This window comes from Phoca vitulina, unplaced genomic scaffold (assembly GCF_004348235.1).
Source record: "Phoca vitulina isolate PV1807 unplaced genomic scaffold, GSC_HSeal_1.0 scaffold28, whole genome shotgun sequence".
NCBI classification, from domain to species: Eukaryota; Metazoa; Chordata; class Mammalia; order Carnivora; family Phocidae; genus Phoca; species Phoca vitulina.
The window spans coordinates 13,686,025-13,698,807 of NW_022589731.1; the positions used below are offsets into that span (position 1 = coordinate 13,686,025).

Consider the following 12,783-nt stretch of genomic DNA (forward strand, 5'->3'; position numbering starts at 1 on the left):
CTAATATCTTACAGAATGATTTTTAAATAGTCATCTTCCTAACCACAAGGAGAGTCTTCAGTGGCCACTTCTTAGCATTCGTTAAGAGCCAGACACTAAATCGTCTGCCCTCAAAGTCCGCAGACAGCCATCACAGGTGGTGGGTCGGGCCTGGGAGACGGAGGTGGATGTGGGAGGCAGAGCCACGAGGGGTGTCTGTACTGGAACCAGAAGCAAAATCATATCCCAGGATGAAAGCGGGATGAGTGAACCAGGAAGGTCAATGCAGGAGAAGAAAATGAACATGTGCCAAGCACCAAAGGGATGGACCAGAATGCAAAGTGGACCTCTGAAGGGCATTCGGTGACCAAGGAGGTCCCTGGAGGGAAAAACTGGGAGACGGGCAACTGAACTGTCTGAAGGTGTCTGGATTCATTCGCTCACATGGCATTCATGACGTTGGCCTATGAGTCAATTCTATTAATTCTCTTTGTTCGCGTCTGTCCTGGGTCTGGAGAGAATACTGTGATGCTGCAGAACCACACGTGGTCTCCAGCCACGAAGGACTCAGCGCCACAGAGAGAGGTCTCACTGCGAGCGGGCCCCTGATATGGACCAGGTATCCCCCCAGCGTGCCTAGAGATGCTATCTCCTTTCATCTTCATTCCACGCCGTTGAGAAAATCACCAGATGGGAAGAGTCTCCTTTCTGGCCCCAATTTTCATTGTTCCCTATCTGAGATAACAGAGGCAGCAGGCGGGACAGAGAGCTGAAAACTGCCAGTTTCAGACGCCTATCACTGTAGTCTCCCTCCTCCTCCCCAGAACTGACCTCTTTGGGTCTGGTCTTCAGATTTTCATAAAACGAACACTGCTTTTTTTCTGATTCATTTTTTCCCCCCTTTGATTTAACAAGCATGGCCCCCAGATGCTCCTGCATTAATCCTGCCATTCCCCGTCAGACAGACCACTGTCTGTGTGCGTGTGCGTGTGCACGTGCTCCGGTGCGGGTGTGTCCAATTCAGGACAAACAGGGAGTGCTGTCACCCCCACAGGACCCGCCAGTGTGTCCAAGTCAAATTCTGCACTCTGATGTCCTCTCGGTGAGTGCCACGGGACTGCCTCTTCATGCACTGGCTGCTGCAGCCTGGGGCTCCTGAGCACCAGTGGTTATTTTGCTTAAATTGTTAAAAAAAAAAAAAAAAGTAGAAAACAAAAATAATATAATCCTATCAACCTCTCATGTGGCACTCCAACTTAGCTTGTATTTTATGGTCAACTGAGAAACTCAAAGAGCATTGCAGGAACAATTAAAGCAAGTGTGAAAAATAGCAGGATCTCTTATCAATTGCTCTTTGTTTCCCAGACAAAAATTTCTCTCTTGAAAAATCAAATCAGCAATAACTTAGTTGTTGAACACCTACTGTGTGTCAGGTACTCGACATCCAGTTGAACATTACAGGATTTCTTTTTCATTCTTGTCTTCCCTTTAAAACATTCAAAGCATTGATCAGGATGGTTTAGCTGTTTTCTCTTCAGGCAGTTTTCTTATTATGCGTGTCTTCAGAAGCTTAACACTCTGATGGCTATGCAGAGTTTTCTGGGTCTTTTTTGGTGTGTTTTGTTTTCTTCCTACTATTATGTTTTTTGGGGGGTTTTTTGTTTTTTGTTTTTTGTTTTTTTTACCTAAAACTTTCCTTTTCTCTTCCTACTTTCTGATTTTAGGGAAGAAAAAAAATCTAGCATCTGAGGTCTGAGACCACTTGGAATGTCTGGGCCAGGGATTGCTAATGACCTCCCAGAGATAACCCAAATTGCTGATTTAGCAAAGCCCATTCTTGACCTTGACACAAGACAAGACAGGCAGAGGGAGAGGACTTGCCAGGCAGCAGTGAAAGAAGAGAGATCATGGAAGCGCTCAGATCTCCCCAGTCCCCCTCCCCCATTCAGCAAACACCTGGCTGAGTTGGAAAACATGACCGATCCAACCTTCCTATTGGCACCAATTGAAGCTGTCAGCTCTCGGCTTGTCACCAGTTGCACTGGGAGGCCCCGGGCAGCCACAAGAGCCCTAATTAGGCAGAAATGACACTTCTACAACTGACCTGCCAGGACCTTTGGCAAACCATTTAACATCATTAGTTAACATTTTTAAAAAGTGTGAATGTAAATGAACAGCCAGTGGCTTTCAATGGAGTTTGTCGGTGGCATCCCCCCCTCCGCCCCCCGCCCCCCAGCTCACTCTTTCTCTTTTTACATGAATAGTCCACTTGTTTCCTCCAGAATTGGAGGGAGGCGCTGGGGAAGAAGGAAGAAGAGGACCAGTCCTCTGTGGGGAGAGACATGTTAAAGCATAAACAAGCTTGGAGGAGCAAGAGACCATCTCTTTCTGCCTCTGGATAGGCCTGAACTCCCACACAAGCCCCCAGAGGCAGCGGAGCCAGGCAGGGAGGGGACAGGAGTGCGCCCAGCCAGATCCCGCTCCGGGAGCTGTGCTTGTGAGTGTAGATGTCGGGCTGTCGCCCATTCCAGGCTTTGAGTAGGTGGGAAACAATTTCATTTCTCGACTCAAGGGTGCTTCTGAAATACTCTTTCTCTCGTACCTCTTACCGCTTGTTAGCACTTTGAACGAGCAGATGTTCTGCAGTGATTTAGCAAATATCTTGTGTGTGCTTCAGCCTAACTGTACCAGCAAGAAATGGACCTCGTCCCTCTCCAAAGGAATGAAATCTGGGGGATAACGACTTCCGACGCTAGTTTGGTACTTACACAAATTCATTCCTTTCCTACCTGAAGCTGGTACTTCCCACCTGGAATCACACTTCATTTTGCTCTTTGCCGCACACCCACAGAGTCCGTACATGCCAACACTCTCCATCTGTAGGAAGGGGGAAAAGAGTTTCACTGTGAAAATGTCACTTTGTCTGTCTGCTTCTGCGCTGCTCTCAAAGCGTGGGTTCGTGCTGGGTGACAGCTGAAAGAGGCCACACAGGGTAGAAGGGAAGCAAACAGGTAAAGGGGGTCAGCAGAGGGGTCAGGTTCCTGGAGGGCCTTTGCACTTACCACCCACTGGTGGTGTGGCTCAGGCAAGGTGCTTTGCCCTGAGTCTCAGATGTTTTTATCTGTAAGACAGAGATAGTGCCTTACTACTTCCGCTGAGAAAAAGAATAGATGGACATATCATGAGAACCGGAAGGCCCCATGTAAAGGTAAGGATTTCCAGACCTTTTAGAGCTGCCAAAATTGAGGCGTGGTGCCAGGCTCTCAGCTTAGTGAGACTCTGTCCTCTTGCTTCTCAAGACAGGCTGGACGAAGCCACAACACCACCAGCACATCCCAGGTCCCTCCCTGCCCCCCCACCCCACCTCCACTCCTGCTTATTCTCCAAAGAGCTGTAAGTACCGCAAAGACAAGTGCAAGACAAATTCCTAAAACCCATGGTCCTATCAGCTCTTTAGCCTCTCTGCTGGATCCTAAGCAGTATGAGAGGGGAAGCCCATTTGTCTATCTCTGGATTTCCAGAAGCCCCGAGGACAGCGGTGGGGACACAGTAGATGCCCAGTAAAGGTTTACAGCATCGAAATGCGATGCAGCTTCCAGACATGTGCTGACAGCAGTCGGAATGTGTGCTTTACGAAGGCAGCCCAGATCCCGAATTGGGAGAGCTTGACTTGTCCCTGAATTAAAAAGGAGTCAAATCAAGCCGGCGGCCTGTGATGGTGAATGCCTGCTAGGTAGCCATAAGAGAGAGAAGCAAAAGAAAACAATCTTAGTTTAGGGCAGAAAGAGGGAGAAAATACTGGAAAACGTCCTTAATAACAGTAAATGGGAAAGGGAGAGAAGAGCTCCTCGTGATGGGAGTATTTAGTGCTTTTAAGCTAAATACCTCAGCATATTAAGCAAATAGAGAAAAGCCAGCTAGAAGATGTCAGCAAATTGAACCGAACAGTGCTCAGAAAGCTCAGAAAGCCGATAGGAGGTGTCTGGGTTTGACCCCTTTTCCCATCACATGCCTGGTCTGCGCCCGCGTGTTTAGTGTTGCTTCTCCTCTCCAGCTGCGGAGCTTATTGAAAAGCTCTTGCTCCCCGCCTGGTTTTGGCACATTTTCTGCAGGTGCCTCCTACTGTGGCCACAATGGGCTGCTAGGGAGGTTTAGACCTGTCAACAGCTCCGGGGGAGGGGCGGCAGTGGCGGAGGGAGCGCAGCCATTGTCTTAAAGGGCCAGTGACATTGTGCGCCGCGCAGCCTGCAAGCACCGGCACCTGCTAATGAGATGAATCCTTTCTCCCGCTCGCTCTTTCTCTCTTTAATGATTTAACTTGATCGCTTTGGCTCCTTTCTGGACAGGGAATTGCTCCGTTGATAATATAAAGTAATTGCCTGTAAAACATTGCTCCGCAACAACTACTCCCTTCCCTGGCTGAAAATGTCACAGCAATTGAAAAGCTCTTAGCCCAGTTCAAGAATGAGGTTGCTCAGGAGAACGGTCTTTGCATACGTCTCTAAGCACTCACGGGTCCCGAGAGTTGCAAGTTCTTGGTGTGTCTAATTGATTTTTAAGACAGAGACTTCTCCCTCCTGCAGCTCAGGAGGATGGTGTGTGCGACTGTGGACAACTAACCAGACTAAAAACTCCCCTCAACGCTAGAATTAAGAGTTCATTCAGGGAAAGACGTTCTTTTCATCACCATGCCATTCTTTTCTCAGAAGCCCCGAATTCAGAGGGATGGCTACATGGGTCAAGTGGGATTTAGGAGTGTCTTCGTTCTCATCATATAAAAAGAAGGTATCTTTGTCTAGGAGGGAGTGGGGGCCTTGGTTTTGCAAAGTGGACTCGATGCTCTAATTGTTTAAGATTTGCTGATTTTTTTCAGACCTGTCACTTGGCGGCAGCAGTGACACACTGTGGGAATGGGGACCACACACTTGCGTTTTCATAAATACTTTATTAGTCATTGCCACGCCAACGTGGGGAGTAATTCACCTGGAGAAAAATCACTTTGTCGTAGGCATGAACCCGCCAGCAAAATAAACAGTGGTTAGTGACGGTTTCATTTTCCTCTGACAGGTGAAAGCCTAAGTCTGTATCTGAATAAGAGAGAGAAACTTTTTTCAGTTTAATTGGTGAAAGCACCACTTGCTAAATGAGAGGTTGCCGCGTTACTAATTCAGGAACAAAGCCCCAGGTGAATCACCTTCCAACCGGATGAGCCATGAATATTTTTTGTAGCTGATGAAGTAAGGGCAGTAGACATGCTTATTACGGTACTTTATAAAAAGGCAAAAACATCTGCCTGCTTACTTGACAAACCAGGGGATAGAAAACGTAGCTACCAAAAGGCCATTTAAAATTATAAATCTGAAGAAAGCCACAGAACTTTTTCCAGCTAACCCTCTGAGAGGCCACAGTACGAGAGCCACAACTGTAAACAGGTGCAGCACTTTTTTCTCAGAATTTAGGAATCTTGGACTTTAGATTTTTAAATCTTGTAATATTGTCAGAATATGCCAGATTTTCAGTTGGGACAATTACACATATTATACCAAAATAACTGTATATCATAAAAGGTATTTTTCCTTTACCCATAATGAAGAGAATAAAAAAAAATCTTTAATTTAAGCCCATTAAATAAATTGATTCCTAAATAGAAGAATTATGTTGACAGCTTTTCGCCAACAACTAGAGGTTTTTTTCTATCTGCTTATATGAAGAGATCTGTGTGTGTGTGTGTGTGTGTGTGTCTAAAATGAGGGCGTGGAACTAAATGACCCAAAAGTTCCACCTGGCTCTATGATTTTCTTATCTATAAAGACGATTCCTATCACGGAAACAAATAGACAGTAAATATGACCACACAGTTATTTCTATCAGCTTTGCCTATTAGACAGGTGGTCAAGACAGAGGAAGAATGGGTTAAGTTCCTGCAGCCACAGCTAGGGAGAGCCTGGACCGTCAGGGCTAGAATCCCAAACCCCCTTGCAAAAGATGGCCCAGGAAGCAGGAATGTGGGGAAGGTCGTCCTGGGGGGAGGGTGTTGGGGGAGGGGGAGGCCTGCTGCTGGTACTCAGGCTGGGGTCCTCTGGCATGAACTTCCAGAGCGAGCCTGGGTGGACAGTGTGAACACCGTTTCACCATATTTCTGGAGGGGGAGAAAAAGAACGTGTGAAGAGGACAAAAACAAGTCAAACAAACACAGGGTCAGTGGAATGAACATCAACGCTAATAGTAGCCCCAGGACTGGTTTCACTTTTGCGCCCTCCTTTTTCATATATCTGCACACGATGTTAAGAGGTCTGAATAGAATTCCAAAGTTCAGAGACACCAAAATGGGGATTCACGTCTCATTGCTCATGTGGATCCTTGCAGTACATTTGAAACCACCTGACTGCACAAGGTAGAAATTAACCTTGGGTTACATGCGTTTGAACTTTGCACTAAATAGGGTTTGTCAAGATGTTGGCCGTGTGTTTAAAAAGAAAAGGATGTATTTTAAGATGCTGCACCATTCCTGTGTCTGTGCATACCTAACTGTGCAATGTTCACACCAGCGATGACAGTTATACCCCGGGCTAAAATGTGATTGTTCTCTAGGGTAAAAGCTAACATTCTTCATAATCAGATCTGTACATTTACTTATGTTGTGAGAGCCACAGACATTTCAACCTGGGCCCCTTTATTTATTTATTGTTTACATTTGCTACTGCCATGTATCTCCTAAAAGTTAACACACAGAAATGTTAAGATCCTTTATACTCAAAGAAAAAGTTCACATCACGCGGATGTACAATAGTACCTGTTGAAATGTTTGTGTACCAGATAGAAGGGGCACTTACTTTCCAGTCAGAAAATGATGTCCATTTAAAATCTGCTTTATGGCTCCTGAATTAACAGAACCACTGGCTAAGGGAAGAAAAAGATTTTGCTATTTCCTCCCTCGGTGGAATGCACGGGCTCATTCTAAATCAACACTGCACCTGCAGGGGTTGTGAGGACGTCAGACGACACGGAAGCTATGTAAGCACAGACTTCAACCCCCTCCCCCTACGAAGAGCTCGGTTCTACTTTGTTTCTTACAATTTTCTTAGAATTACGTGCTGCCAAGTTTCCTTTTCTTCCAACAGTCAGAAAGCACTAAGTAGCCAAAGAAACGTTACCATACTGTCTCTCTCCAGTTTGTATGATACAGGATTACAGCCCCTTTCCTCCAATCCAAGTTTCCAGAGTTCAGCTTATTTTAAAACATCCAACTGAGACAGATGCACTTGAGTAATCAACACAAGTATGACTGGCCCAGAGGACTAGCTGTAGACACCAACCATTAAAAACCTGACACTTTTTAAGTACGTATCTTGTGAGAAATAGATGGGATAGGCTAGCACGAGGTGTATATACTGAAGTCTAAATTTGCAGAGTGAGGGGAAGTTGCTCAGAAACACGGTAATCAGACGGGCTGATCCTGATGTGGCAGCTGAGCCTTCACCCCAGAGGGTACGGGCACATGTGTGTGACGTTTTCTGACCCACTAGCAAGGGTCCCAGTTTGTGCCAAGCAGCATTGCATTTGTTTCTTAGCATTAGGGCTTGGAAAGAGTGTGAAAAGATCAAGGCTTGCCCCTAGTGAGTTGGAGTCAAACCCAGACAACATACGCAAGGGAAGGTAAAAATGGTTATTTTTAGTTAAAAAAAAAAACAAAAAAAACACACATGGTGATTCCTTCTGTTCTCATATAACAAATAATACTTGGACATAAAGTCCACTGCAAATACAAATGAAAAGATCTTTAAATCTTCAATGCCTCATTTTGGTTGCATTTCCTGCTTTTGCAGATTTACCATTGTCTCAAGAAAAGACAACTATTTTCCAACAATAGATTTATAAGGAATGTACAAAAATTATTTACCGAACAGATAGTTTTCTTGCAATGGTCTTAGTCAAGAATTCAAAATGCCTGGATTTTCAGTAAAGTAATAAATAGTGATACTTAGGACGATATACATTCTAAAGCTTATAAATTGATAACCACACCTTTTAGTTATTTCAAATATCATACTTTCAGAGTTGTTTTTGTTCTTACTCCACAAAACATAGTCTTTGATTCTTGCTCTATAAAAGATAGTCTTTGAGGTTGTATTCTCAAAATCAGCACATAAGCCTTACTTTCCCCTTGCATACTGTCAGCTTGGCTGTCAAGAAAAAAGAAAGCATTTAATGATTAGACAGCCAAAATTTAGGTCAGATCCACAAGTTAATAAAAATTCCAACAAGTGTTGGCATGGAATAATTTTATGGCCAAAGGAAATTTGTTACTAGTTCTCTCAAACAGGAACTCTACTTTTAATACTGTAGAAGTAGAAAAATTCTTTAGAAGGCACAGATACCTCACGTTAACTGAGACGCTCTTTGCTATGAAATCCTCTGTCTCGTGAGTTTGTTACATGGTCTTCTCTACTTTCAAATTCCCATAAAGGTTCTAAGGCTAGAGTGCAAATATTTGGCCATGAACTCTGGCAAAGAGGGTTACCTAGAATGGCTCAGGGATATTTTAAATCACCCGGTTGTTCATAAATCAACTCAAATTTTTACAACAGTCTAACAGTAGCTGTTGAGCAAAGGCAGCTCCTTCTCGGAGTTGGCCAGTTCCGACTGACAAAGGCAGTGGCAGAGGGTGGATCCTGGGTGACCCATGTTGTGTCCTTTGGCCGTATCTCTGTGCACACAAAAAGAAGAGGAGACCAGGGCAGGCACCCAGATACTTCTATTCCAACCTCACTTTGCCTCAATTTTTCATTTCAAGTGAAAGTGCCCTTACACAAAATCATCCTAATACCCATCACTCTTTATTCCTGTCTGAGCACGACTGTGTTAGATTCTCTCATACTTTCCTTTTCCTTCCTGTCTCCAAACTGTAGCATTTAAAGATGCTTATGCTGACTGTAGCCCAAGCAGAAGACAGTTATCATTGAAAACATATTAAAATTATTTCCACTTTAGAAATAACATTTTAGCCTTTCATCCTGACTATCTCTCTCCATAAGTATTAATGGAAACATTATTTTCCTGAGAAACTAATTCTGATCATTACTGCTTTTATTTCTACAATATCCACCTAAGGTTTTGAATGCACAATCACAAAATATAAGTGGTATTTAATTAAAAACAGGATCTACTGTCCCTTGTTAACATGTAATTCTGTGTATTTTTTAATTATACAGAGATTTAATCTAACACATTAGATTGGCATTAGAGATTCATTCACAAATGTCACCTTAAATAATTTTGGAAGTACATAGGGGCCCCAATGATAGTACTTTATATATGATTGTCATATATAAAAGTGATGCAATTAAATCAAATCAATACTGAAAAATTTGCCTAAAATTATTTTGCTAAAAATTCCTGGAAATTTACTTCCCAAAATTACTCCCCCAAAAGAAATAATTCTCATCTGCATCTATGGCTACAATTTTTTTTTTTTAAAATTCGAGAAACAAAAATTCTCAAACATCTTAAACAGGACCCCCAAAAGGGGCAAATCAAGGAAGAAAAAGAAAACAATATGACTCTACATTTTGCCAACAACAAATATCAAAAGTCAAGTCCTAAATTTTTGACAACTGAATTTTCTAAATTCCCCAAATAATGTTTGACATTTTAACATTACCATCAGATTCATGACCAGGCCCATAGAAATCATCAGTTACAAAGGCATAGAGTGTTTTGATTTCACTAATAAGAAATAGATAATTCCTCTTAAGCAGATTAACTTAAAGTACATTTTCAGGGAAGCTAAAATCCCCTTCAATCAAGTTCTTAAGTTTAATTACAAAAGTCAAACAATTTATTGGCTTTCATTCAAGCGCATCAACAAAATAGGTGGGCACACCACTCTCCGGGGCCAGGAAACTAACCAAATCAATGTTTGTAGCAGTTACAGAGAAAGCATTTTCAGCCATAACTTGATAAAACATCTAACTGGTCCTCTTAACTGGGATTTCTCCTCTCTTCTTTGCTGCCCCCTATGTGGGAAAGATGTTTATTTAACATTTTCTTCATTCACAATAAATGCAATTACTCTATTTATTTTGCTGCTTTTATATTAATAAGTACAAATTAGAAAACCTGGCCCTTGTAGGATATTTTATATGTATTCATTTTGCTTTATTAGCTCCATAATTAGGCCACAGAAATACTCTTAAGTTGTATCCACTTCTACAGAGTTAGAAAAGTATCTATTTAAAAATGGCAAAATAGCTTGCTTTAAAGAATTTTTGTCTGATTTTTTTTCCCTTTCTTTTTACTGTCTAAACTCACTGGATAATTGCCCTACTCCCCGTTTCATTCTGCATATATAGAAATTGTGTGTCTATATCCTGAAAAATACCAATTAAACTGCCAGCAATAGCATCTCCAACAGTATCTTTTGGTCTTCAGTGTCAGAGCCCTCTGCACAAATGACCGGAAGGCTAGATCTAAAACAGCCTTTGACAGGATGCCGGTTTTGAACACTCACATTACAACCATTGCTTCAGCTTTTTGCTTTATTTGGGAAACAAGAGAGAAATAATGCATCAACTCTATAATTTTGAGCAAATGGTAAAGGTTAAAACAAAAGTGATAGATTACCAGGAGGTCTGATTATCTCAAGAGGTCACAAATATTGTTTTAAAACGGTGGGGCATTCCCCTTATCATTGAATTCATTTCCACCTGAATTCCTGTACAAAGCTAAATAAAGGTCTTCAGACAAACACAGCAAAACTCTAAAAATGTTATTTTCCTTCTCCGTAATTTCTTTGGTAATAATGACATCATTTACTACGTGTTGGGCATAGTGGGAAGAAGTTTCATGAATTTTCAAATTTCATCTCATAGCAATCCTATGAAATTGAAAATATTAGGTGATGAGCAAATGGGCTCAGAGAAGTTAAGTAACGTGTACAAGGTCATACAGCTGGGAACTGGAAGAACCAGGTCTTGAACCCATGTGGTCTCGTTCCAAGGCCCAACACTTCTAGGCCTTCTTGGCTGTATCCACAATCAAATCATTCCTGGGTGAAGCCTTACCCATTCTCTTTCTGACATGATCCATGAAGAAATCTCTTAGAGCAGAGGGTCTCAAACTTGGCTGCACATTAATATCACATATTAAAAAAAAAATACCTCTGTGTGGGCCCCATCCCTGGAGATTCCAATTTAATAGGTCTGGGGTAGGCCCCAGGTATCAGTATTTTTTAATACTACAGCATTGAACAGATAATCCTCCTCTTCCTGGTGCTTAAATTCTAACAGGGCTTAGATTCTGCCAGAATCTAGTAGAATCCCCAAGTGATTCTAATGTGCAGCCCAGACTGAGAACCAGTGATCCAGAGACTAACACCATTTACCCGGGCTCCTTTCTCCGAGCCCTCAATGTGAGCAACTCAACTGGCTTCTTCCAGAAAGGATGGCCAAGAGCCTAGCAATCGCTGACATGAGACAGCGGGATCTGACTACAAGACTTTTAGATTTGAGAAGCAGAGGAGTCCAGCGGTGTGTATGGGGTGGGGAGGATGCATGGGCACTGGAGTCCCCTGGGCCTGGGTTCAAATTCCATCTCCACCATTTGCTAACTGTGTCGCCTTGAGCCAACCGCTTACCTTTTGTGGTTGTTTTGCAGATTCAATGGGATGATATAAGGAAAACCCCAGGTGGATAAAAGTTTTCCCTCAATGTTAGTTGCTGCCCTGGTTTTTGTTGTTATTTCTAGCACAGGAGTAATGTCTACTGCTGGGAGACATTGGTAATGAAAAAAACCAAATTACAAAAAACATTTTATTATTAGTGAAATCATTCCTACTCTTATTACTTAGCATTTAATTTACAGCTCTTTATATTGCAATTAGCTTGGCAATCCTATTTCTCATTCATGACAACTGGGCAAGGAGGGGTAACATTATTAATCCCATTTTCTAGATGGGGAAAAGGTAACATTTCCATCTATTCTCTCTCCAGTTTCTATGATTCTATGATTAAAGGCACCTGCAATCATGTTCATTAGTTCCCTATGAAAAATGATATTCAACACAGATGGCAAATGCAGGCAAGAATTAACAAGCACTTGATAGCAACCCCCAAATAACATCTAAACAATCACTTCTGAACATTAAAGTCATGGCAAACAAGTTCCAATTTATATAAAGGTGTTGGAAAGGATTAAAGGAAAATGAACAAATATATTTTTCTTTATCCTCACTCATTTAGGAAATGTCTGAGCTTAGAAATCCTTTTTGAAATGCAGACTGAAGAATGATTAATTTCCTCCACAAAGGGTCTTCATTTAGCAGATAGGACTAGGCTAATATGTCTTGATGTTTTATCTTGAATCTGAGCTACAAAATAGTACAAGTCTAAGATGGGGAGACCTGGTTTCATGGTTCTCAGTTGAGCTCCCCGAGAAGCCCGTGCACTGTGCGCAAGGGGCTCACCATTCCAAATGTCCACCAAACACACACCCAACACTGGAGAGTGGCTTGCCTATAAACGTATTCTTTGTTGTAAGTATGGAGTTTACATGGATGAAATACATACAATTGTTCCAGACATACTACTGAATTCATACTCACTGCATATAACCACTATTATATTGGGGGGGGTTCCCCTCGATTTTTTGTTGTTAAAAAGGAGTCTTCCTATTCAAAAAGCTTAGGAAACTATTACTCTAGTCCAGCCACTCATTTGATTGATGAGGTCTAGATCTGGGGGACAGCTGGGACTCCAATCTGTCTTCTAATTCCCAAATGACCCTTGTCCCACACCATACCTCCCT

The 12,783-nt window shown here is 42.4% G+C and overlaps 1 protein-coding gene across 2 annotated transcripts in view; it reads right to left on the reverse strand.

Annotated features, from left to right (window-relative positions):
• Positions 1–12,783, reverse strand: part of HSPA12A (heat shock protein family A (Hsp70) member 12A) — a 158,669-nt gene that overhangs the window by 142,071 nt on the left and 3,815 nt on the right. Inside the window, exons 1-2 of one of the 2 annotated variants that reach the window (XM_032423493.1) lie at positions 3,992–4,071; positions 2,769–2,856 (exon numbers count right to left, since the gene is read on the reverse strand). In XM_032423493.1, the coding sequence (XP_032279384.1) occupies positions 2,769–2,856 (88 nt within the window). In that variant the 5' untranslated portion in view covers positions 3,992–4,071. Of the gene's footprint in view, positions 1–2,768; positions 2,857–3,991; positions 4,072–12,783 lie in introns of those variants that run through there. The other variant, XM_032423492.1, reaches the window with a different exon arrangement.